Source organism: Ctenopharyngodon idella, chromosome 4, assembly GCF_019924925.1.
Source record: "Ctenopharyngodon idella isolate HZGC_01 chromosome 4, HZGC01, whole genome shotgun sequence".
Taxonomy (NCBI): domain Eukaryota; kingdom Metazoa; phylum Chordata; class Actinopteri; order Cypriniformes; family Xenocyprididae; genus Ctenopharyngodon; species Ctenopharyngodon idella.
This window is the reverse complement of record NC_067223.1, coordinates 19755664-19781205: the sequence shown is the minus strand read 5'-3', so window position 1 is coordinate 19781205 and position 25542 is coordinate 19755664. Positions and strand designations below refer to the sequence as shown.

At 37.6% G+C, this 25542-nt stretch overlaps 2 protein-coding genes across 12 annotated transcripts in view; one reads left to right on the top strand and one right to left on the bottom strand.

Annotated features, from left to right (window-relative positions):
• The window catches only part of LOC127510688 (gastrula zinc finger protein XlCGF7.1-like), a 201910-nt gene that overhangs the window by 94575 nt on the left and 81793 nt on the right, over positions 1-25542 (top strand). The gene's annotated exons all lie outside the window — the stretch shown is intronic.
• Positions 9370-24902, bottom strand: LOC127510627 (polymeric immunoglobulin receptor-like). 8 transcript variants are annotated; one of them, XM_051890445.1, is made up of 8 exons: positions 24545-24901; positions 18511-18723; positions 18343-18430; positions 11471-11706; positions 11046-11363; positions 10658-10972; positions 10287-10568; positions 9370-10201 (listed from the first exon to the last, which is right to left on the bottom strand). In XM_051890445.1, exons 2-8 carry the CDS (start codon positions 18551-18553, stop codon positions 9915-9917), a joined length of 1569 nt encoding a protein of 522 aa, XP_051746405.1. In that variant the 5' UTR covers positions 18554-18723; positions 24545-24901; the 3' UTR covers positions 9370-9914. The 8 variants fall into 8 exon arrangements, with proteins under 8 accessions (XP_051746405.1, XP_051746401.1, XP_051746402.1 ...); XM_051890441.1 differs by lacking the exons at positions 10287-10568; positions 10658-10972; positions 11046-11363; positions 11471-11706 and adding exons at positions 16940-17221; positions 17294-17608; positions 17682-17996 and having other exon boundaries at positions 18104-18430; positions 24545-24902; XM_051890442.1 differs by lacking the exons at positions 11046-11363; positions 11471-11706 and adding an exon at positions 17682-17996 and having other exon boundaries at positions 18104-18430.

Below are 25542 nucleotides of genomic sequence, written 5' to 3'. Positions count from 1 at the left end.
ATGGTTGCCATGGCGACCACGAGGTATTTTTGTGATGGCTCCATTTCTGAAAATGTTCAGGGTCCCAAACTGTACAAGTGTACCAAATTTCATGCTTTTATGAAAAAGTGAATGTTTTTTGCACATATCACCTGGACTTATAAAGGTGTATAGTAGGTGGAGGTAACAGGGAAGGGTAGTGGGTAAGGCAGGAGCTGTTGGACAAAGGAAAACAAAAACATAGTTAAATCTTTTTGCAGCAAGGCTTCCTAGATTTGTCATTTTATACATGCAGAACTGTGACAAAATAAAGAAGATAACTGTGATGCTGTTTTCACACAATGCAAGTAAGTTGGTAAGCATGAAAAACGATGCGAAACCTGACAGGGAGCCAGTGCAAGGACTCCAGGATTGATGCCATGTGCTCCTGGACCTTGTCAGGATTCTGGCTGCGGAGTTTTGAACATACTGCAATTTTTTTAGGGTAGATTTAGAAACCCCAGTCGAAGCGAGGAAAAAACAAACAAATTGATCAGTTTTTCAGCCACCGAGAAAGATAACATGGGGCGTAGTCTTGCAATGTTTCTGAGATGAAAAAAATGAAGTTTTAAACATATTCTGGACATGAGGATCAAATGTTATGTTTATCAACATATATTCAAAGACTATATGAAGAACGTGAAGCAGTTAGTGCTGCTTTAAAGGGGGGGTATCATACATAGTTTCTGCCAATCTCACATTAATCTTGAGTACCTATAGAGTAGTAGTGCATCCTTCTTATCTCCAGCTTTTGTGTAGAGCGTCTGCAAGCTATCGAAGGTCAGCTAAACAGATGTATTTAAACACACTCAATACACCGTTGCATTATCCCTGGATAACTTTTGAATCACTATAATGAATATAACATATAGTGAACGATGAATTTATGAATTCACTACGTCCGTGTTGTTTACATTATATGCACTTAGGCCTTGTTTACCTTGGAGACCTGTTGTAGACATAATTACGGCCTGGCGCAAGACTTACACCTTCTCCCCTGGATTTTCAAGAGCCGACGAGAGCTCACCGGACGCCGCCGCTTTCCAGGGAGCAGGCCCCTCTTTCAGGCCGAACCCATTCCAGGGCACCCTGCCTTCACAAAGGAAAGAACACTTTCCAGGGCTCCTGTCAGCTTCTCCAGGTTTGTTTGTGTTACCGCATTGAGTGCCTTGCGGCGCCCGTCTCCACCACTCCGGGTTTGGGGATTTGAACCCCCTCCCTTCTGAACGATGTTCGCCCATCCCTTAGGACCGACTGACCCATGTTCAACTGCTGTTCACATGGAAACCTTCTCCACTTCGGCTTTCAAAGCTCTCGGTTGAATATTTGCTACTACCACCAAGATCTGCACCCGCGGCGGCTCCACCCAGGCCCGCGCCCTAGGCTTCCGTGCCACCACGGTGGCCCTCCTACTCGTCGAGGCCTATCAACCAGGTCTGTTTTGCCATCAACGGCCGGGTATGTTACACACTCCTTCTGACTTCCATGGCCACCGTCCTGCTGTCTATATCAACCAACACCTCTTCTGGGGTCTGATGAGCGTCTGCATCGGGCGCCTTAACCCGGCGTTCAGTTCATCCTGCAGCGCCAGTTCTGCTTAACAAAAGTGGCCCACTGGGCGTCTTGCATTCCACACCCGGCTCCAAGCCAGTGAGCCGGGCTTCTTACCCATTTAAAGCTTGAGAATAGGTTGAAATCATTTCAGCCCCAAGGCCTCTAGTCATTCGCTTTACCGGATAAAACTGTGTGGTGAGCGCCATCTATCCTGAGGTAAACTTTGGAGGGAACCAGCTACTAGATGGTTCGATTAGTCTTTCGCCCCTATACCCAGGTCGGATGACCGATTTACACGTCAGGACTGCTGCGGGCCTCCACCAGAGTTTCCTTTATTATTGAAATTAAACTGCATGTTTCCATTGATTGTAAAATTAGACAGATCAAGCACAGGGGGCTGCATGTTAGAAGAGTTTGTTTTTTCCTGGTGATCCTTGGCTTGATTTTCTGCGGCGTTTGGACTTTTGTTTCCTGAGGTGTCCAGTTGCTTCTCAGGCTTGTTTCACACTTGTGCCCGGTGACAGACATGATTTGCCTGCTCTCCAACTCTGCCTCTGTAGTGGCTTCCCTCGCCTCTGTGAAAAATCACTCTTCAAGTCTGGCCAGAAAATAGTTCTTTTTCTTTTTTACAAGCAAATAAAACCGAGTTGGTCTGCAGAACAAAACTGCCAGACCAGCTCTTGCCCAATCTTTTTATACAGTTTTCCTATAGCTTTATAGGGATGCGTTTCCCAAAGCAAAACTATGGTTGCAAGTTCCGTTGTTACCAATAGAGCTCAATGGGACTTACGACCATAGTTGACTAACGATGCTTTTGGGAAACGCACCCCAGCTTAAGCACAGTTTACCATATATCTATTATATTGTGAAACTTTTAACTGGGCAAAGGGGGTCACCTGGATTGGTAAACATGAATACTTGGTAGCAGTCTTTGTTGGGATTGTTTGGGATTACAGCTAAGCCAAAGCTGGACCCAAAGACCAGATATGATGAATGAAGACCCGGGGTCAGAGTTTAAAAAAATGAAAATATGTTACTGAAGAATAGTTTGCAGTTTCATCAGCAGAAGTCAGCTTCTACAATCACAAGGAGTTTGTAGGCCGCTCTGCGCACACATTCAATACAGCAGCAATTATGCTCTAACAGAGTCATTACTTCAGGTTGAATGATTGTGTTAAGCGCTCTTGCTTCATCACGAGTACTGATATTCTGCTGAGCATCATTTGCCATGTTCAAAAGTGACTCCTGAATTTTGGCATACTGTAGTTCAGGTTCAAGGCTTTGATTGCTTGCGCATGAGATGACCTTCTTGTGTCAAGACTTTTCAAACTCTCTATCCTGATTTTCATTTGGTTTTAACCCTGATGTTATTATCTGCCAAAGGGAAGGTGATTTTGATGCTAACATAAAAAGCATCTGAACAAAAGAAAAAGGAAAATCCTGTCTCAAAGCAGTTGCACTATTAACACCCACCAAATTTAGAGTGTGCACAGCATATGTTACCCATTCAGTTAGTGGGTTTATCTCTTTAATGCATGCTTGTAACCCTTTGTAAGTGCCTGACATGTTGGCCGCATTGTCATAACATTGGCCTCTACAGTCTTTAATATCAATCCCCATCTCCTCTAAAACAGCTAATACTGTCCAGTAAGTGACTCTTTTGTGACTCTGGATAGGCATTAACGTTAGAAAACGTTCCTCGATGCAACCACTAGGTGTCACATAGAGCACAATGAAAGTGTGTTGGTCGGTGTGCAAAACATCTGCAATGGAATTGATGCTGATAGAAAAGTACTTCGCTTCTTTGATCCGATGGATTATTTCAACAAGCACTTGCTTACGCATAAGTTCAAAAAATTCCAAACAAGTATTTGAGGAAAGATATGAAGATGTTCCTTGACCAGCATTGCCATATCTTCCGATATGTTACTTCAGAAAAAGATCAAACTCACTGATGGCTTCAATTGTACCCATGAAATTCCCCGAAAATTTCACTATGTCCCCTAAAAGGCAGAAAAGTTTAACCACAATGTCCACTCTTTTCATTTGTTTCTCCATTATTCACATTCACTGTGAAATTGTTGTGTAATTGCCAAATCTATTTGACATCTGTCAGCATTATGGCGGTGAACAAAATCAATCATTGCCTTGCGTTCCTAGCCGAACCCTCGTGTTCACACAAGCATACAGCTGCATTTTCCAGTCATTAAAGCATTCTGTCAATGCAGAGTGATTGCTTTGTCCAAATAACTTGCAAGCAAAACAAAAGACGGTTGCTCTTGATGTTTGTATTGTTTTTCTGATTCTGCAAAACTCATTTTTGTTTTAGCACGATTCTGGGCCCAATTTAGTCCAATATGCCTGCATTTGTTCATTTCTTTCACCTCAGTCTGCTGGATTGGAGCTGTACATTGAAGTTGATAATACAGGAACGATGGCTGCTATCTCACTTCTGTCATCTTTTTCACTAGTGGTGCCATGTTGCCAGATTGTGGTTGTGGAGGTGTTAACAGATGGTGGCATTCTTGTGTTAATCATGCAATATAAAGCAATTCATAATTATTCTTGATATCATGATAAAGGATACTGTAACTTTAGTATTTGGCCATCCACACAGTACCTGCGCCAGAGCGCTGGAGCAGTTATTTGTTTAAGATAACTACAAACTAACACAGCGATTACTCATATAATATAAACACTTGAAAAACATAGTCTGCGATTTCACCTCAGTTAGCTTACCCATCAAAGCTTACCCATTCACTTCAGAGCATATCGGAACAGTACTGGTAGTACTAACTGCGTGACAGTGGCCAGGCTTTATTGGATGCTCACTAGCGCCAACTCCTGTCACACGCCAGAACACGCATGCTTAGTGATGTAACCCTGAAAGAGTATATAAAGTATAGCCTAATATATTATTGTCACGTCTAGTTTTCTGTTACTATAGCTTACTATAGTTTGTTCTCCTACATTTTTGAGTTCAGTTATCTTCATAAAAAAATGCTGCATCTAAATCCTGCTTCCTCAATGCTCTTCACAACCAACTGTGACAAATATGTATAATATGCAATGTATTCTTCTTATTATTATTAGTAGTAGTAGTAGGCTATATACTTTATTATACTCTTTCAGGTTCACATCACTATGCGTGATCTGGCGTGTGACAGGAGTTTTAATGTGAGTTTACTTGCATAAGCCACTTTTCATGAGAAGTCATGCTCTGTAATTTTGTGCTGTAAAAGAAAAGTTTAAACTTTTTTTGTTTCATGTTTAAAGTTGTGTGTTTAAAGATTCACTTTCACAGATTATTAATGTTTATAACTCATTAATAAATGGTTCACAAGTGTCCACCCTACATTAAGGTTCAAAGGTAACTAATACTAGAATTCTGGTAAGCAACATAGTAAGAAAAGTGGCAGTCATGAGATATTAATAAGAAAAGCACAAATACAACATCTTTCAGTCTAATTATGATAGTCAATTTTTGCTGCATCATGAATCTGGTTTTGAGTTAAATAAGTGTTAATAAATACATTTATTAAGCATTTATAACATGTGAGTTAAAAATGGCTCACTATTTGGCAGGTATTACGTTAAAGTCGCCCTTTTTATTCACGCAGTTATAACTATGCTCAGGTCACGATACGGTACGTATCTCGATACTGGGTTCACGATTTGATACGTATCATATTTTGAACAAAATTTAAATTTTTTTATTTAAATTTATTTAGATTTATTTAAAAAAAATTAACAAATTTCAATAACTTTCTTCGTTGTACATACAAGATCATATTTCAAGGTTTAATAAAAATCTTATGTATTCAAATGAACAACTGAATAGGTCTGTCTGTCACTGGAAAAAAATGTTAAATTTATCATGAACAGAATTAAGAAGCCTAATGGGGCGTTCACACCAGACGTGACTTGCATGAATAAATCGCGCTATTCGCGTGTAGTTAGACGTTTGAACATTTTGAGTTTACTCGCTTCATTCGCGCATGAAATTCACTTCACAACAGACGCAAATTCGCGTCACGAGAGGGGCTTCTGCCAGGCAGCTTGTCTCGTTTCTGCACACTTCCTCTGAATAAACACATCAACTCGTCAGCGGGAAAGTAGTTGTAAAATACGGCGAATAAGCTCAATTTGCCGGCTTTAGCTAGCTTGTAGTCTCAATATGTATATATATAGCTCAAATTGAGTAAAGAGCGTTTTTTACAACTTACCAGATTGTCTGACCTCCTCACTCACTTTCTTCCAAGCAAGATCCCTTTTATTCTTGTTTCTATAAAAGTACAAAGATGTATCGTACAGCGACGATGATTTTGTCCTCCATTGTTGTTTTGGATTTCTGCCGCCTCTCGCTACGTCGTAATCACGTCACTACTAGAGCAAGCTCCTGATTGGTTAACACGGTGCGAATATTCGCCAAAGTTCAGATTTTTCAACTCTCGTCATTCACGCGAATCGCGCTGCACGATGTGTATCGCATCTTTGCATTCACTTAACATGTAAATCACTCGCGCTTAACGCTTCATTCGCGTCTGGTGTGAACGCACCATAAGACTTCTTAAAGCAAAGCATCGCAAGCATCTTTTGCTTTCCTTGAGCACAGCTATTGCAGTGGCACTGCGGTGAAAGAAAGCCACGACTTTTCTCACTCAACCACGCGAGAAACATTTAATATGGTGACAACCCGGCTTCTCACTGCGACCTCCATGTTGCGTGTGTTGTCAGTAACAACAGCAGTATGAGGAGCCCTTTCAAGCTCCCATTGTATAGCCGCTTTTAAAATTTCAGCTATGTTTGTTCCAGTGTGCGATTAAAAAAGCGGTCGAGTCTGAAGCATGAATCTTTTCATTATCCACTACATGTTAATAACATGTGGTGTGACTGTAATATAGCTTTGACAAGTGTTTTTTTTTTTTTTTTTAAACCGTCATCCTGTCGCGTGACTGGAAAACCAAAATGCTACCAGACGTTGGACTTATAAGAAGACGGGGCATCTTCAATTTCAGTTTCAGCCGAACTCATGTTGCCCTACTAATGTTCAGTTCAAGCGAATTCTGCAACTGCGACGAAAGCACACGCAGAGTAAGTCACGTCGGCAGCTCAACCAATAGGATTAAACTGCCGTCATATCGTAAAAGTATCGCCACCACTCTACGATACATATCGTAACATTTTTGCATTGCGAAATATCGTACTGCAATATATCGTTACACCCCTAGTTATAACTGCTTGATTTATAATGCATTTGTAAATGACTTATTACTCATTAACAAACACCTTTATCAACCCTTTACAAAGGGAACCTTAATGTAAAGTGTTACCAATATATTTATGGAATTAATTAATTACTCTTAGTTATTAATTACTATTTTACCACATTTTTAAAGACCTGGGAACCATTGCATTGTGGGGTCAAGTTTTGCATGCAGAAATATAGTTGGATACAGGCCTAATTTTCGAGTCCTTTTTATATTTCACAAGTTTTAGAGTAAAATATTTAATATACTAATTTATATACTAGGGATGCGCCGATACCTATGACTATACATTTATTAATTTCTCTTTTTTTTTTCCTTTTTTTTTTTTTTGGTGATGTTGCAGTTTTCCAAGCACAGTAAGACTAATTAATGTAGGACAGCTTCTTTATTATTACTCTGAAGATTGTCACAAACTTGGCATAATTACCAATAATTGTTAAGACATTTTCAAACAAATTACAAACAATACAACAAATACTATAGAGATACAAATTAAATAAACTTGTTTTTCAGATACAGTAGGTTTATATACTATGTATACATTTATTTAACATTTTTTTATCTTTTGTTGTTTTATTAACATTAATGACAAATATAGGCTACGGTCCCTTTAAGACCGAATCCATGGATACTAACACATATCCTGTTTTCACCCAAATGTTTACGTCCACTTAAGCCATAACCGACTGTATTTACGTGAGATACTCCACACGATGGACATTTTGACAACTATGTGTGCATTTGACCATTCAGGAACGAGGAGAACTGAAAGAGAGAGAGCGCTTCTGGTCTGTGTCATTCAGCGCGATTCCGCCTATCCCGCCTTCACTAATCGATAACGAATTGTGATTGAAAGCATGCAGTTCGCAATGTGTGGGTTGTCATCATTAATTTTGAAGTATTTCACACCCCTGAGGCTGACATTGATTCTGCTGCTGCCGTCGGTGTCTCTGTGCACGGAAAATTCCGTCAGTTACGTCACGTGAGGTATCGGTCTTTGGTATCGGGTATTTTTACGAGTACGAGTACAAGTACAAGTACATGAGCTTGGTATCGGGCCGATACTGGTATCGGTGCATCCCTAGTATATACTGTATCATGAGACATTTCATAATTTATCATAGTCACTCAGTTAACAGTTTTGTTTTAATCTGTACAGATATTGTGAGATTCACGAGCCTCAGCGCAACCATTAGTTAAAACACTACTGTAACGATCAAATAAATTACCATAAAAGTCATGTGGTGTTCTGAATACATAAAACAGCTTTGTGTGAGGAACAGATCTAAATTTAATTGATTACTCACAGAAAATCTTCCTCTCACTGATCCGTCAGTTAAAATGTTTCTTCACCCGCGAACTTTGTTTTCATTCAAAAGGAAGTGCAGCGCTCAGCACCCTATAAGGAGAAAAGGGAGGAGTAGAAACTGAGCTTAAATCTCATTGGCTCTCGCGTGTATGTTGTCGTGTCATATTTGAATATTTACCATCTAAATAAGAAGAGAAGGTTCTGTGTGTCGCCATGAATAAAATACACAGACACATGCAGTATGGCTCAGTGTTGATTCACATTCTCTTTTCTCTGAATATGTTTGCCTTTCATCACAGAATGAAGCTGAATGCCAATGTCAAACAATGTCAAATGTATCAGTGCTACAGAAATTAAAGGGGAATGAACAGTTGGAACATTTGAAAAGCAAGCAGATCTTTTATAATGAACACTTATTTATGACTGCAGTTGGTTTGGCTTATTAGCAAATATATTTTTGAGATTTCAGTTCCCTATAGCAAATATTTTTAGTTGACCTGACTTAAAGCATTTGGAGCAGAATAGATTAATAGGATTCTGAATAGCTGGGATATATTTATAAATAATAATATTATTTTTGATATTTTAAATTCAATGCATCTTTTTATAGAGTGGAAAGTCTGTGTCATTTCCTTGTTTTTTATCACACCTCCAAGAGGCTAAAGTATGGAAGCCTGTTTCCGCCACTAAATAAAAAAATAAAAACAGTAATTGCGACTTTTTATCTCAGAATTCTGACTTTCTCTCGCAACTGCAAGTTATAAAGTCAGAATTGCGAGATTTGCAATTACTGTTTTTATTTTTTATTTAGTGGCAGAAACGGGCTTCCATACTAATGCCTTCTTGTTTTGACCAATAAAAGATATATTTAAAGAGAACCACAAGCTGAAGAGCATTTCATGTTGATCTTTATCACATTGACCACAGTATCAAACAACCCTGTGAACACAAAGAGCTGAAACACTTACAAGCAAGTCTCTTTATCTTAGTAAAAAAAAAAAAATTCAAATGTTGTTGTGTCAAAAATTCAATGAATTCAAAAATAAATTTAAAAATGCACACTATCATACGACTCTCACTATTACTGCCATACAAAGATATGCTGATATTTAGAATTGGACCAGGAAGATACTGTACTGATGAAAAAAACCTTAAAACAGTGAAATTCAAAGTAAATCTTGAGGATGATACTTGTTTAAAATGGTACTGACATGAATGTACTAATAGCAAAAATGTTTATTTTTCAATTAATAAAATATATATTATACAGAAACTCTTACATCATAAAAATGACCTCCGTTCCAACTAAAAACAACATTAGCAAAAGTCTCTTTCATGTACAAATCTAAAGAGAATCAATATTCAGAGAGATGAGAAAGAGAAAACTGTCATTTAAACAGCTGCTATTAAAGAGACTTTATTAACTATACGTGTCTCTGGAGTGGAAACTTTACAGTTTATTCTATTAGTATCACTCAGTGGTATTATTTCCTGTTTTTAATCACACCCTCAGATGAACTGAGATGACAGACTCTGTACACACACCAGTAAAACATGTGAACTTTAAAGTGCCTCATGATTCAAAAACTGAATGACCCTGATCAATAAAACATTGTTTAACACTAAATTATGGATAATTTTCATCAATAAACTGTGAGCGTAAACGTAAATATAAAAAATACATATCAAAGTCTATATTTTTTTTTTTTTTCAAATACTGGTGTACTGTAATGTGTGCTGATCTGTGATCTGTTATAAGTGAGTTAGTCGAGTCTCATGCGGTGACTGACCGTGGCGTATTCAGAGTTAATCTGGTCCTTACTGAAGGAGACCGTAGCGTCACTGAGAGGCTTTTCATGCTTCCGGAAACTGACAGACGCGTAAAGGAGCTCACCAGAGGGGACTGTGGGTGATTGTGGAGTAGACCGAACTGAACTCTGTGTGCGAGCGTCACCTTGTCTCTTGTGTCTTAATTTACACACAGTCAGAATGAAAACACCAATCAGCAGCAGAATCACACACACGCAAATAATGATGATCATGGAGGAATCTGAAAATAAAACACAAAAATGCAGAGTGATAATTAAAAAGAATATACTGTATTTACTGCAATGAAATAATCTGAATTCACTCACTGTTGATGAGCTGAATTTCGCTGGTGGAAGTCAAATGTGTGTCTCTGGTTTCTGCTCCACACCAGTGAACTCCAGCATCTCTCACGCTCACATTACTGATGCTCACTGTAAAAACTCTCTCTTCATTTCTCTCAGATGAACCACTCATTTCTGTAGATAAGCAGATGTGATTATCATCCTCTTTGCAGAAATGAACTTTATGTTCCTCTGGGATCTGACAGTTGATGTTGACTTCTTCACCAAGATGAGCAGATTCAGTCACAATCCTGGGATATTTTGCATCTATAAAATAAATCAATAATAAGTAATAATAATAAACAAAATCAGATCAGATCAGATACATGCAAGATAAAATATTTCATGTTCCTCACCGTCTGTGATGTTCAGCTGAAGTTCAGTGAAGCTCTCCGTATAGCGCGACACATTCACTCCACACCTGTATGTTCCTGCATCTGCAGCTTTCAGCTCTCTAAAAAACACTATCAAGACTCCTGCTCTGGTGTCGTCGTATAAAGAAACATCTCCATTCTCCATCCATTCATCCTGAACTCCTGGATTTTTCCTCTCTGAACATCCATCTGATTCTTTACAGATGTATTTTGGCTTGGTTTTGTATCGAGGATGTTCACACTTGATCATCATACGACCTCCTGAGTAGCCGCTCAATCTAGACACGCCCACTTTATCTGTCAATCACAAATATTACATCTAATCAATTCTGCCAAAAACTTTTAGAAACCAAGAGTTTGTTCTACTTACTTATAATATGTAGATGGACAGTATTAATAATGGAGAAACTGTTTGAGCGTCTGCCAACTGAAACTCCACATAAATAAACTCCTCCATCATCTGGTGTCACAGCAGAAATTCTCACACTGAAGATATTATTCTGTGTGTCATCAGAAATACTGAATCTTTCTTTCTTCATCCATGTGTTGTAAATCGTCTCAATGGAGTCTTTTCCTTCTTTGAATAACATCATGTATTTATTAGTAAGATTCGGTGAATATTCACAGCTGAAGGTTGCATTTTCTCCCATATTCATCTTCACTCTCTTTGACACTCTACAACATGAATCTGTCATTCACAAAATAAAGAAATTCTTTTCAATACTTTTCGTATGTAAAGGGTTTGAAATTACCAGTTGTTTTACTATGCAATGACTTTGATATAAAATGACTGACCTTCTTTCACAGTTAAAGTCATATTGATGGACGATTCACCTTCAACCTCGATCCAGTAAGTTCCAGCATCTTCTGTGATCACATCTCTAATGTAGATTATGAGGTCTGAATAATTGTTGCAAAATAAAGTGAATCTTCCTTCATTAATCCACTGATCATGTTTCAATCGAGTTATTGTTGTATTCTGTAGCTTTTGCATGTATTTAGCATCATCATAATGCCAAGTCTTCCATGACCTAACAAGAAGGCTTCCTCCAGAATATCCAAAGACATCAATGTTTTCCACTGCAGAATATCCACTGACATGAATGTGTTTCACTGCACCTGTCAATCAGATTGATACTGTGATCAGAAACCTCATGAACAGAAAGCAGCATCATTACTGCAGTGATGAAAGAGAAAAGCTCTGACCTGAGATCAGGTAGAAAGTGAAGAAGATGAGGAGGATCTTCATTGTGAGTTGAGTTCAGTCTTCTTTACGCTGAATGTTCTCGGTGTCTCTACATCTGTCTGCTTCAGTTACTTCCTCTTAGTAATGAGCAGCTTTACTGGCCCCTCCCACCATCAGCACTGACTGAATATTACATTAATCACACTGAAAGAGCGCCACCTAGAGGAGGATACAGTGTCTGATACTGAGTTCATACAGGTTTCATCTCTATATAAGGACTAATGATACTGAAGATGATTGATCAGCATTATTTAAATCTTCCACTAGAGGGCGACAGTATAATTTACATGTAAGGTGTCTATAGGGGGCCTCAGTAAACTTACAAGGCAGCTTCACAATTAGCATAATTTAAAATTAAAGGTTAAAACATCACAACATAATGAAAATACTTAAAACACAAGATATATCCCATTCAACTGACATAATTCATACATATGGAAATGTTACTCTCAAATAGAGAAACATCTTGAGCGATTTCATGTTTATTAAACAGTGTCATCTGTTTAATATACTAATGTATATACTGTATCATGAGGCATTTCATAATTTATCATAGTCAGTTAACAGTTTTGTTTTAATCTGTACAGATATTGTGAGATTCACGAGCCTCAGCACGACCGTTAGTTAAAGCACTACTGTAACGATCAAATAAAAGTCATTCATCTGCTTTGTGTTGTTTTTCAAGTATTCTGAATACATAAAACAGTTTTGTGTGAGGAACAGATCTAAATTTAATTGATTACTCACAGAAAATGTTCCTCTCGCTGATCCGTCAGTTCAAATGTTGATTCACCCGCGAACTTTTTCATTCAAAAGGAAGTGTAGCGCTCAGCACCCTATAAGGAGAAAAGGGAGGAGCAGAAACTGAGCTTAAATCTCATTGGCTCTCGCGTGTATGTTGTCGTGTCATATTTGAATATTTACCATCTAAATAAGAAGAGAAGGCTCTGTGTGTCGCCATGAATAAAATACACAGACACGTGCAGTATGGCTCAGTGTTGATTCACATTCTCTCTTCTCTGAATATGTTTGCCTTTCATCACAGAATAAAGCTGAATGCCAATGTCAAACAATGTCAAATGTATCAGTGCTACAGAAATTAAAGGGCAATGAACAGTTGGAACATTTGAAAAGCAAGCAGATCTTTTATAATGAACACTTATTTATGACTGCAGTTGGTTTGGCTTATTAGCAAATATATTTTTGAGATTTCAGTTCCCTATAGCAAATATTTTTAGTTGACCTGACTTAAACCATTTGGAGCAGAATAGATTAATAGGATTCTGAATAGCTGGGATACATTTATAAATAATAATATTATTTTTGATATTTTAAACAAATTCACAGCATCTTTTTATGGAGTGGAAAGTCTGTGTCCATCATTACTAAGATAAACATTTCCTTGTTTTTATCACACCTCCAGGGGGGTGTTCCAGAAAGCAAGGTAAACTTACCGTCACATTTACCCTGAACTCTCGGTTGATTAACCTAAACCTTGCTTACTCAAGGTATGCTGGTTCCAAAAACACATCCTGGAGTAAGTTCAGCCAACCCAGAGTATGTTCCCGGTTAACACACAAGACACTCTCAACCGAGCGATGAATCGGTGATTCACCATGGAAACAGATGCTAACAAAAAGCGCGCCATTGTACAACCTGAATTCTGGAAATGTTTGGATGTTTTTAAATTTGAATAAAATGAAAACTAAAAGACTTTCAAATCACATGAGCCAATATTTTATTCACAATAGAACAGAGATAACATAACAAATTAAAAATTTTACACTTTTATCCATATCAAATTTAATGCCTGCTACAAGTCTCAAAAAAGTTGGCACGGGGGCAACAAATGGCTGAAAAAGCAAGAAATTTTGAAAAGATTCAGCTGGGAGAACATCTAGCAACTAATTAAGTTAGCTGATATCAGATCTGTAACATGATTAGCTATAAAAGGGATGTCTTAGAGAGGCAGAGTCTCAGAAGTAAAGATGGGCAGAGGCTCTCCAATCTGTGAAAGAGTGTGTAAAAAGATTGTGGAATACTTTAAAAACAATGTTCCTCAAAGTCAAATTGCAAATCTCATCATCTACAGTGCATAACATCATCAAAAGATTCAGAGAAACTGGAGAAATCTCTGTGCGTAAGGGACAAGGCCGAAGACCTTTATTGGATGCCCGTGGTCTTCTGGCCCTCAGACGGCACTGCATCACTCATCGGCATGATTGTGTCAATGACATTACTAAATGGGCCCAGGAATACTTCCAGAAACCTCTGTCGGTAAACACAATCCGCCGTGCCATCTGCAGATGCCAACTAAAGCTCTATCATGCAAAAAGGAAGCCAAATGTGAACATGGTCCAGAAGGGCCGTTATCAGCATTCAGTTCAAAAGCCAGCATCTCTGATGGTATGGGGGTGCATAAGTGCATACGGTATGGGCAGCTTGCATGTTTTGGAAGGCACTATGAATGCTGAAAGGTATATAAAGGTTTTAGAGCAACATATGCTCCCCTCCAGACAGGGAAAGCCTTGTGTATTTCAGCAGGACAATGCAAAACCACATACTGCAGCTATTACAACAGCATGGCTTCATCATAGAAGAGTCCGGGTGCTGAATTGACCTGCCTGCAGTCCAGATCTTTCACCTATAGAGAACATTTGCTGCATCATTAAACGAAAGATGACCACAAACTCTTCAGCAGCTGGAATCCTATATCAGTCAAGAATGGGAACAAATTCCAACACCAAAACTCCAGAAACTCATAACCTCGATGCCCAGACGTCTTCAAACTGTTTTGAAAAGAAGAGGAGATGCTACACCATGGTAAACATGCCCCCGTCCCACCTATTTTGAGACCTGTAGCAGGCATCAAATTTGAAATGAGCTCATTTTGTGCATTAAATTGTCAAAAAATCTCTCTTTTTAAACATTTGTTATGTTATCTATGTTCTATTGTGAATAAAATATTGTCTCGTGATTTGAAAGTCTTTTAGTTTTTATTTTATTAAAATTTAAAAAACATCCCAACATTTCTGGAATTCGGGTTGTACTTCCTTCTTTTGTTTAATGCCAATTTACGTAAACTACTTAGTGCAATCATTTTTTTCAATCTTTTTATTTAATAAGTAATCTTTATTCACTGAGATATCACCTATGTATTTTATTATATAAATTATGCATAGAAAAATTGTTATAAAAAAAAGGGAAAAAGAACGTGTGAGATGACAATAAAATAAATATTTAAACATTACTGCTTTATAATAGTACTTCTTAAACAAAACAGTGAAATTCAAAGTAAATCTTGAAGATGTTACTTGTTTAAAATGGTATTGACATGAATGTACAAACAATATAAATGCAAATGACATTTAAAGAACTATTAAAGATCGTCAATTCCCACATGGATAATTTATTTATTTATTTATTTTTTGGGGAGAAAAGTTCATCACTCTCAGTAAATGTTGAAGGTGAATTACTGAACGATCAGCTCTTAGTCTTTACTGTCTTCTGCTCACAATGGATGTTCATCTTCTGTCTCTCTCTGTCTCATGTGTCTCACTAGGTGCGTTTACATGGAGCATTGTAATCGGTTAAAGTCCAATCTGAATGAAAATGCTCCATATAAACACCTCAATCGGAATAAAAATGCCCAAACCGAATGAAATCATAATCGGTTTGAGAGGGGTGGGATAAACCTTTCTATAAACCGAACAAAATAAAAATTCTGCAATGTAAACACGTTAAACCGATTACTTTGCGTCCAGGGGCCAGGGGTCGTCAGAGTGCACAATGGCAGCAGCAAAATTAAACTGATGTAAAACTGAACAACACATTTTATTAAATACACTGAAGGAACTCAGTGTATCATTACTACGGACCTTCATCCACACACTTCTTCTGCTTTTCGTCGGAGGGAGGGGTAGTATTGAGAAGCTCCTCAGAGATGCACAGCCACCAGCTTCCTGCGCCCGTCTTTTCCTCATACCTTCCAGCAGTAATATGCTACAAATTCACGCTGTTGCTTGATTAAGAACAACACTTTACATAGAAATAGCGCACATTAAACATAATAGAACTCAATGTTGACAGGAATAAAAGGCGGCAAACAGGACATAAGCTAATGTGTGCATGACACAAAGTCAATCCGATTGAAAGCGCCGACTTTAAATAACAGCTTTAGGCATTAAACAAGGAATAGCAAAGAATATCAATGTTTATTTTTCAATTAATAAAATATATATGATTATACAGTAAAGCTCTTACATCATAAAAATGACCTCCGTTCCAACAGAGCAAGAATGAACTAAAAACAACATTAGCAAAAGTCTCTTTCATGTACAAATCTAAAGAGAATCAATATTCAGAGAGATGAGAAAGAGAAAACTGTCATTTAAACAGCTGCTATTAAAGAGACTTTATTAACTATACATGTCTCTGCATTTGTAGTAGAAACTTTACAGTTTATTCTGTAAGTATTATTTCCTGTTTTTAATCACACCCTCAGATAAACTGAGATGACAAACTCTTTACACACACCAGTAAAATGTGAACTTTAAAGTGCCTCATGATTCAACAAACTGAATGACCCTGATCAATAAAACATTGTTTAACACTAAATTATGGATAATTTTCATCAATAAACTGTGAGCATAAACGTAAATATAAAAAAATATATCAGTCTATTTTTTTCCAAATACTGGTGTACTGTAATGTGTGCTGATCCGTGATCTGTTATAAGTGAGTTAGTCGAGTCTCATGCGGTAAATGACCGTGGTGTAATCAGAGGGGATTGTGGGTGATTGTGGAGTAGACTGAACTGAACTCTGTGTGCGAGCGTCACCTTGTCTCTTGTGTCTTAATTTACACACAGTCAGAATGAAAACACCAATCAGCAGCAGAATCACACACACGCAAATAATGATGATCATGGAGGAATCTGAAAAAAAACAAAAATGCAGAGTGATAATTAAAAAGAATATACTGTATTTACTGCAATGAAATAATCTGAATTCACTCACTGTTGATGAGCTGAATTTCGCTGGTGGAAGTCAAATGTGTGTCTCTGGTTTCTGCTCCACACCAGTGAACTCCAGCATCTCTCACGCTCACATTACTGATGCTCACTGTAAAAACTCTCTCTTCATTTCTCTCAGATGAACCACTCATTTCTGTAGATAAGCAGATGTGATTATCATCCTCTTTGCAGAAATGAACTTTATGTTCTTCTGGGATCTGACAGTTGTTGTTGACTTCTTCACCAAGATGAGCAGATTCAGTCACAATCCTGGGATATTTTGCATCTATAAAATAAATCAATAATAATAAACAAAATCAGATCAGATCCATGCAAGATAATATTTCATGTTCCTCACCATCTGTGATGTTCAGCTGAAGTTCAGTGAAGCTCTCCGTATAGTGCGACACATTCACTCCACACCTGTATGTTCCTGCATCTGCAGCTTTCAGCTCTCTAAAAAACACTATCAAGACTCCTGCTCTGGTGTCGTCGTATAAAGAAACATCTCCATTCTCCATCCATTCATCCTGAACTCCTGGATTTTTCCTCTCTGAACATCCATCTGATTCTTTACAGATGTATTTTGGCTTGGTTTTGTATCGAGGATGTTCACACTTGATCATCATACGACCTCCTGAGTAGCCGCTCAATCTAGACACGCCCACTTTATCTGTCAATCACAAATATTACATCTAAGCAATTCTGCCAAAAACTTTTAGAAACCGAGAGTTTGTTCTACTTACTTATAATATGTAGATGGACAGTATTAATAATGGAGAAACTGTATGAGCTTCTGCCAACTGAAACTCCACATAAATAAACTCCTCCATCATCTGGTGTCACAGCAGAAATTCTCACACTGAAGATATTTTTCTGTGTGTCATCAGAAATATTGAATCTTTCTTTCTTCATCCATGTGTTGTAAATCGTCTCAATGGAGTCTTTTCCTTCTTTAAATAACATGTATTCATTATTAAGATTCTGTGAATATTCACAGCTGAAGGTTGCATTTTCTCCCATATTCATCTTCACTCTCTTTGACACTCTACAACATGAATCTGTCATTCACAAAATAAAGAAATTCTTTTCAATATTTTTTGTATGTAAAGGGTTTGAAATTACCAGTCGTTTTACTATGCAATGACTTTGATATAAAATGACTGACCTTCTTTCACAGTTAAAGTCATTTTGATGGACGATTCACCTTCAACCTCGATCCGGTAAGTTCCAGCATCTTCTGTGATCACATCTCTAATGTAGATTATGAGGTCTCCATAATCATTGCGAAATAAAGTGAATCTTCCTTCATTAATCCACTGATCATGTTTCATTCGAGTTATTATTGTTGTATTCTGTAGCTTTTGCATGTATTTAGCATCATCATAATGCCAAGTCTTCCATGACCTAACAAGAAGGCTTCTTCCAGAATATCCAAAGACATCAATGTGTTTCACTGCAGAATATCCACTGACATCAATGTGTTTCACTGCACCTGTCAATCAGATTAATACTGTGGATCAGAAACCTCATGAACAGAAAGCAGCATCAGTGATGAAAGAGAAAAGCTCTGACCTGAGATCAGGTAGAAAGTGAAGAAGTTGAGGAGGATCTTCATTGTGAGTTGAGTTCAGTCTTCTTTATGCTGAATGTTCTCTGTGTCAATCTCTGTCTTCTTCAGTTACTTCCTCTTTATTCAGCTCTTTATCAGTAATGAACAGCTTTACTGGCCCCTCCCACCATCAGCACTGACTGAATATTACATTAATCACACTGAAAGAGCGCCACCTAGAGGAGGATACAGGTTTCATCTCTATATAAGGACTAATGATACTGAAGATGATTGATCAGCATTATTTAAATCTTCCACTAGAGGGCAACAGTATAATTTACATATAAGGTGTCTATAGGGGGCCTCAGTAAACTTAAAAGGCAGCTTCACAATTAGCATAATTTAAAATTAAAGGTTAAAACATCAAAACATAATGAAAATACTTAAACAAGATATATCCCATTCAACTGACATAATTCATATATATGGAAATGTTACTCTCAAATAGAGAAACATCTTGAGCAATTTCATGTGTTTATTAAACAGCATCATCTTCCTGTGGGAAATTAAAAAAAAATGCATCTGATTACTTTTGGCATTTATACTTTGAGTTTTTGACATCTGTAACAGCTGTAAGAAACAGTTTTTAGGAGGAAACGGGCATGACCTGACTTCAGCACCACAGACAGCAGCCGTCAATCAAACTTCAGCATCACTGATGACAGTTTAACAACACATACTGAAGAGTGAAATGCTGAGACTTGTTTTTATCTGCTTCTTTTCCTTCATCTTTAACTTTGGTTTTAAAAACATCTACATGAACAAAAATAGTCCATGTAATTATCAAATGTGATGTTAAAGTTTCATTCATCCAGATTGACTTTCATTTCAAACTCACAGGAAGCATGTAAATCATCGTCATTTATAATTTATCAAATCAGAAGAATAAGAAACATGCACTTACTCAATCAACTGCCATACCATAAACTACAAAGATAAATTCTCTAATGCCTTTTAAATTTATTTGTTTTAAACACATATTTGCCACTAGATGGAGCCAGAGGTTTCAATAATAAATTTGTGTTTACAGTCTCAAACAATTTGAGGCTCTTTTCATGAATAAATGTTCAATGCCTTTGTTGTCTGTACTCACCCCTAAAGGAATTTCACAAAATTTCCCTTTATTTTCTTTCAGAAAATATATAGGCCTATTGCTAGACACAGCGACAACTAAACTATCCCCTGAGAAGGCCTCCTTCCATTTCCTTTCCCTATGTATAGATAAAACGTTATTAAAATGATTCCAGTTCGCAAAGATCCTGCGGAAACGACTAATAATTCTGTATTATGCAGGCCAGACACGTAATTTGGCAATGTCACTTTGTAAAAAAGACTAAGCGTCTGTGCACATACACATTCAAACGCTCATACGTATAAGCTAAACAAGTAAATGAACAGCAAGAAAGCATTAAAAGTCTTCGGTTTTCAGTTAAAAAGGTGTCTTTTAAGCATCCCCTAAGTTAATAATTAACAATTTTTACAACGGAAGTGATTCAATCAAAAACCCACTTTAGCTCAAAAGTAACTTTTTCCTGCTGTAAAGCCAAAATAATCTGTCCATAATTTTTCTTATTATCACTATGAAGCTGTTTTGACACTATCTGTATTGTAAAAAAGCGCTATACAAATGAAGATGACTTGACTTGTTGGCGTTTGGTTTTCAGCAAGTTATAGAGTAAAATGTTTAATGTTCTTATTTATATAATGTATAAGGAGTCTGAGACTACAACGACATAGAAGCCCCTGCAGCAGACCAATGGCACCTCCCAGCTCCCAGCTGACGTAGCGTTTCTCCCCTGTGTCTTTCCAGCGAAAAGCAAAAGAGGAAATTTCATGGCACAAGCTGTAAATGAGCAATTTTCTATTCTTCCCCTGCTCCACTCGGACGTGCACTCTTAGTGTGACGGCTGATTCGCCAGCGCTCTTCACCCACGATGACCAGCACCTCTCTTCTGGTGCGAGCTGCATGCTTTCATTCGGTGGCTCCGAGGAAGATTATGACATCTCAAAGTCTCATCTGATACAGAGGAATGGGTGAACACCGGGCGATGATTCCACCCACTCGCCGCCTAAAGAGAGTGACTCAGCCACTCAGAGCTCATCTGTGTCTTTTCAAAGGCAATAAGTGAGCTGGGCTTCGACTGGTCGGCTTCTGAAGAGCCCGCCCACAGCCACCTCGATGAGTGGTTCCTGCAGCCGGGGAGCCGCCAGCAGGCCCCCCGTCAGCGGCCAGCCCCGTTCTTTCCAGAAGTTCATGAAGAACTGACAAAGCCTCCCTATTCAGTGAGCATCCATTACTCTCTACAGTAGACGGCGTGGAGGAAAAAGGATACACCAGGTTTCCTCCCAACATACTGTCCTGTCGTAATATAAGGCAAAAATGCCCGATAGAAATCTTTAAAATGATGCTGGATAAGCTCCATCCATTCACATGATAGAATCAGCATCTTTTAAGCCACCACATCAACATCTCTCATCATGGGGGTGGGGGAACGGATTCTGACAGTTGGATGGTTTGCTGTCGGATTCTGTTCCCTCAATGATTCTCACACATAGAGTTTCTAATATTTATCAAACTGGTGCTGGTGCTGGCTAGTGTGCCAACACTGACATAAAACGCTCTTGAGTTTCGGGCAATTCGAGTTCAAGTACCGGCTCATGGACTTGATAATGTTCCCCTCTCTCTCTCCCACTTTGCTTTCTGTCTACATACTGTCCTTTTATAAAAAAAGGCAAAAATGGCAAAAATAAATCTTTAAACCGATGCTGGTCAAGCTCCATCGACACACAAGAATCAGCATCTTTAAAGTCACGACATCAACATCTCTCATCTTATGGGTGAAGGAACGATTTTGCCGTCGGATTCTGTTCCCCCCATTTTCTTACACAAGGTGGTACTAATATTTAACAACCTAGTGTTGGTTAGTTGGCACAGATAGCCTCGTAGGCAGCATGCTGAGATATTGTGCTGTTGTACTTTGGGTGACCCGAGCTCAAGTCCCGGCTCATGGACTTTTCCTTATCCCATCCCCCTTTCTCTTTCCCACTTTGCTTCCTCCCAACATAATGTCCTGACATAATATATACATTTTTTTTTATTTTTTTTTTTTTTAAATGCCAACAATAAAAATTTAACACTCGGTCGGCAGTTGCGCCGGGGTGGTGAAAACTTCTGAACAGGATGAAGATGTACAAATTTTTCTTAATTCGTTTAAATATCTTTTTTTTTTCGTTTAGTACTGCCCTTCGGAAGATACTTACATGTTTCCCAGAAGACAAATTAAGTACAATTTACCTTGATCTTCAAATTCAAAAAGTTTTCACCCCCCGACTCTTAATGCATCGTATTTCCTTCTGAAGCATCAGTGAATGTTTGAAACTTTTTTAATAGTTGTGTTTGAGTCCCTCAGTTGTCCTCCATGTGAAAAGATGGATCTCAAAATCATTCAGTCACTGTTGTAAAGGGTTCAAATATGCAAAAGATGATGGAAAACTGAAGAATCTGCAGGACCTAGAGGATTTTTCTGAAGAACAGAGCTCAGTTTAACTGCTCAGGACAAACAAGGGACTCATGAACAACCATCACAAAAAAAAAAAAACAGTCGTAGATCATCCAGGTAACCACACACAGTATTAAGAATCAATGGTTCACATACTTATGAATGTGGTAATTTTAATAAATTCAGCTATTTTTTTTTTCTTATGGATTATATGTAAACATCTTTTATGTAAAATATCTTACTCGGGACAGTACTAAATAAAAAATAACAGCATTTTGTATGATCTCCTTTATTTTGTTAAAATTATTCACATTTTCACAGACTCTGCAAGTGGTTCACATACATTTTCTTGCAACTGTACCAGCAAATCATGCTTAAAATTGGGCTTAATATCTTCAAGTGTGTGGCCAGCCTAGCACTGTAGCTGAATAAAAAGATATAAATACTTTGACTGATTAAATGTGAAGACAATAAACACACGACTGCCTCAATATATAGTGTGTATTTGAGTTCTTCAAGACTTCTCGGGTATGTTTCATAATAATAAAGTATATTTATAATGCAATGCTAATCGACATAGCCTTTATCACTGTACAGATTAGAATAAATATATAAATATATATATTGTCTGCCTCATTCTATGATAAGAAGCCACATCAGCAGACAAAAGGCAATTTCAAACACTTGACTGACCATTTGAAGTGATTAAAAATGTGTTATTAAAGGGTTAGTTCACCCAAAAATGAAAATTCTGTCATTAATTATCCACCCTCATGTTGTTCCACACCCTTAAGACCTTCGTTCATCTTCGGAACACAAATGAAGATATTTTTGATAAAAATCGATGGCTCAGTGAGGCCTCCATTGCCAGCAAGATAATAAACACTTTCAGATGCCCAGAAAGCTACTAAAGACATAATTAAAACAGTTCATGTGACTGCAGTGGTTCAACCTTAATGTTTTGAAGCGACGAGAATACTTTTTGTGCACCAAAAAACAAAACAAAATAACTTAATTTCAAAACACTCGCGTAATGAAGCCTCGTTTAATGAAATCATGTGTCTTTGGCAGTTTGATAAACGCTCCAAACCACTGATTCGAAACAAAAGATTTGTAAAGCTTCGAAGTTTTGAAATCATCCATCACTAGATATTATTTTGCTTTTTTGGTGCACAAAAAGTATTCTCGTCGCTTGCAGATTTTTTTCTAGAAATGCTATGGGAAAAAAACTGATGTTTGAAAATGAAATCAGATTTTCTGTCCAATCAAATGCTTTCTAGAATTTGAAGTGTCCCGTATATTATAAATAGAAACTGAAACTGAAGTCACTTGTTCACACAATTACTATTTTCTACATGGTGAATGGCATATAGTGCATTATATAGGGGATAAGAATCAATGAGAATCACTATGGAAAAATAGGCATGTTGTCATATGGCAACACTGAACCACAGTGGAATTGCAGTAATGTATTTCCCCATTGGGATTTTTTATAAATGGTAGCATCAACAATATGATTGCAGTTATTTATTTATTTGAAGTGTTTATTGTAGTGTAGTTGTATTTATGTATAATTATTTTGTTATTTTCTTTTTATTTAGAAAATGAATATAGCAATATTTTACAGAAAGGGCAATAGGAAGACTGCAGAGTTGTCTTTTCCATGTGATGGGAGTGAGGATGAGATGGAGTTCAATGAGAGCAGTGCATTGAACTTTTACAGAGCACTCGCACCAAACGCGCATGCCTATCCACCTTATTTTTTTTTTTACAGTTTTTATGTCCCTATTGTCTCATTCATAGAAAACACATTACCTTCGCGCGTTAAAAAAAAAAAATAAGGTGGATAGACTAAACATGTAATACGCATGTGCATGCCGTCACCATGCACATGCGTTCGTGTTTGTGCAGTTTACACGGAGATGAATGAAACCCGTTTTCAAAAGTTAGCGTTTTCAGGCCACAAAAACACCAGGTTCGTGTAAACAGCCCCTAAATCAAACAGAATACAAAACATGAAAATCAGACTCGGAAAATGGAAAGTTCCTTCCATCAGGGTGATGATTTCAACAGACAGTTATGTTGTGTGGGTGTTTACACTCACCACGTACTCTACTTTCTTAATAAATACTTCTTTTATATATTCTCAATTACACCAGAAAAGACAGAGTAAACTACCAAAGCTTCAAATAAACAAATTCAAAATAAATCAAACTAGAAATATAACCAAATTAATCAACAAAATAGGATAAATTAAACCAAAAACCGAGGCAATCTGTTACAGAAAACACAAAAATAAATAAATCAATCACACATAACTTAATTCCCAAAGAATAATAATACAAACGATGATTTCCAAGTCATTTCTTACAAAAACACCAATCTTACTCTCTGGTTACTAGGATTCTCAGGGATGCTCTCAATCTACAAATACATACTTAAAAAAACTTTAGATTCTTCTCAAAACCCCGCCAAACAAATCTCACACACTTCATACCTTTTAAAACACCCATATTACCCTCTGGTCGCTCCAGTTCTCGGGAGTACTCGCGATCTACAGCTGTGTCCCAATTCAGGGGCTACACACTTTCGGAGTGCATGAACGGGGTGAGGCTTTGCAGTGGAGGGTTGCCAGGTTTGCGCAACAAAACCATCCGAAAAGTAGCGTAATCACAGCACAAGTGTAAAAGTACATTTACGCTGTATTTAAGCTGTATTTAAATCTAAATTTAAAGTACAGTACTGTAGCGTTTCGCTACTAACAGTGACCAGGCGGGTTTTTTTCTCGTTGTGAGACTTTATTAAAGAACTGCAGAGTTGCTGTTATGGCCGTAACCCACACCGTACACACACAGAAAAACAAAACGGAATATAGCCTGCTGCTCTCGCTCGTGAACTCCTCTTCTAGCTCTCAACTTCTCTCTAGCAACCTGACCCCCTGAACCCCGCCCCTTAAAGTGAACAAGGGACTTCTTATTAAATGAACACTGTGAACATCTTAACATTAACTAGTGTCTTCCTGCATTCGTAATGACATTACAGTACTTTAGGATTTTATTCAACTGCACTCCATCTCAGAGACAAATATTGAATTTATGAAAAACTGACGTTTTGGACATCACGGATATTACAGTTTAGATGTTACAAACCGGGGCATTACTTAAATTTATGTGAATACACACAGAATTCCTGTCGTCACCGGCGCGCAATGAATTGTGGGATAGTGTAGACCGCGAAGTGTCTTGAGATCGACGCTTCATTCGACGGGGAAACGGAGAGGGTGCATTTGAAGTCGCTCCCGAATTACGTCAGCCCTCCTCGCGCCGCGGTGAATCGCACTACAAATATAATGTATAGTTGTATACATTATATGTATAGTTGTATACATTATATTTGTAAATGAGCCGGAGTAATTTCTGTTAATTATTTATTTTTATTTATTTATTTATTTATTTTTTACATATGTTCACATGTGTAAATAAAAGAGAATTGTTC

Excerpts from the sequence above, each read along its gene's own strand:
- LOC127510627 (XM_051890439.1), bottom strand. The coding sequence starts at position 18,553 with ATGAAGATCCTCCTCAACTTCTTCACTTTCTACCTGATCTCAG. Across the intron at positions 11,364-18,103 it reads GACTTTAACTGTGAAAGAAG|ATTCATGTTGTAGAGTGTCA; the intron begins GTCAGTCATTTT and ends TGTGAATGACAG. Across the intron at positions 10,973-11,045 it reads TGTCCATCTACATATTATAA|ATAAAGTGGGCGTGTCTAGA; the intron begins GTAAGTAGAACA and ends TGTGATTGACAG.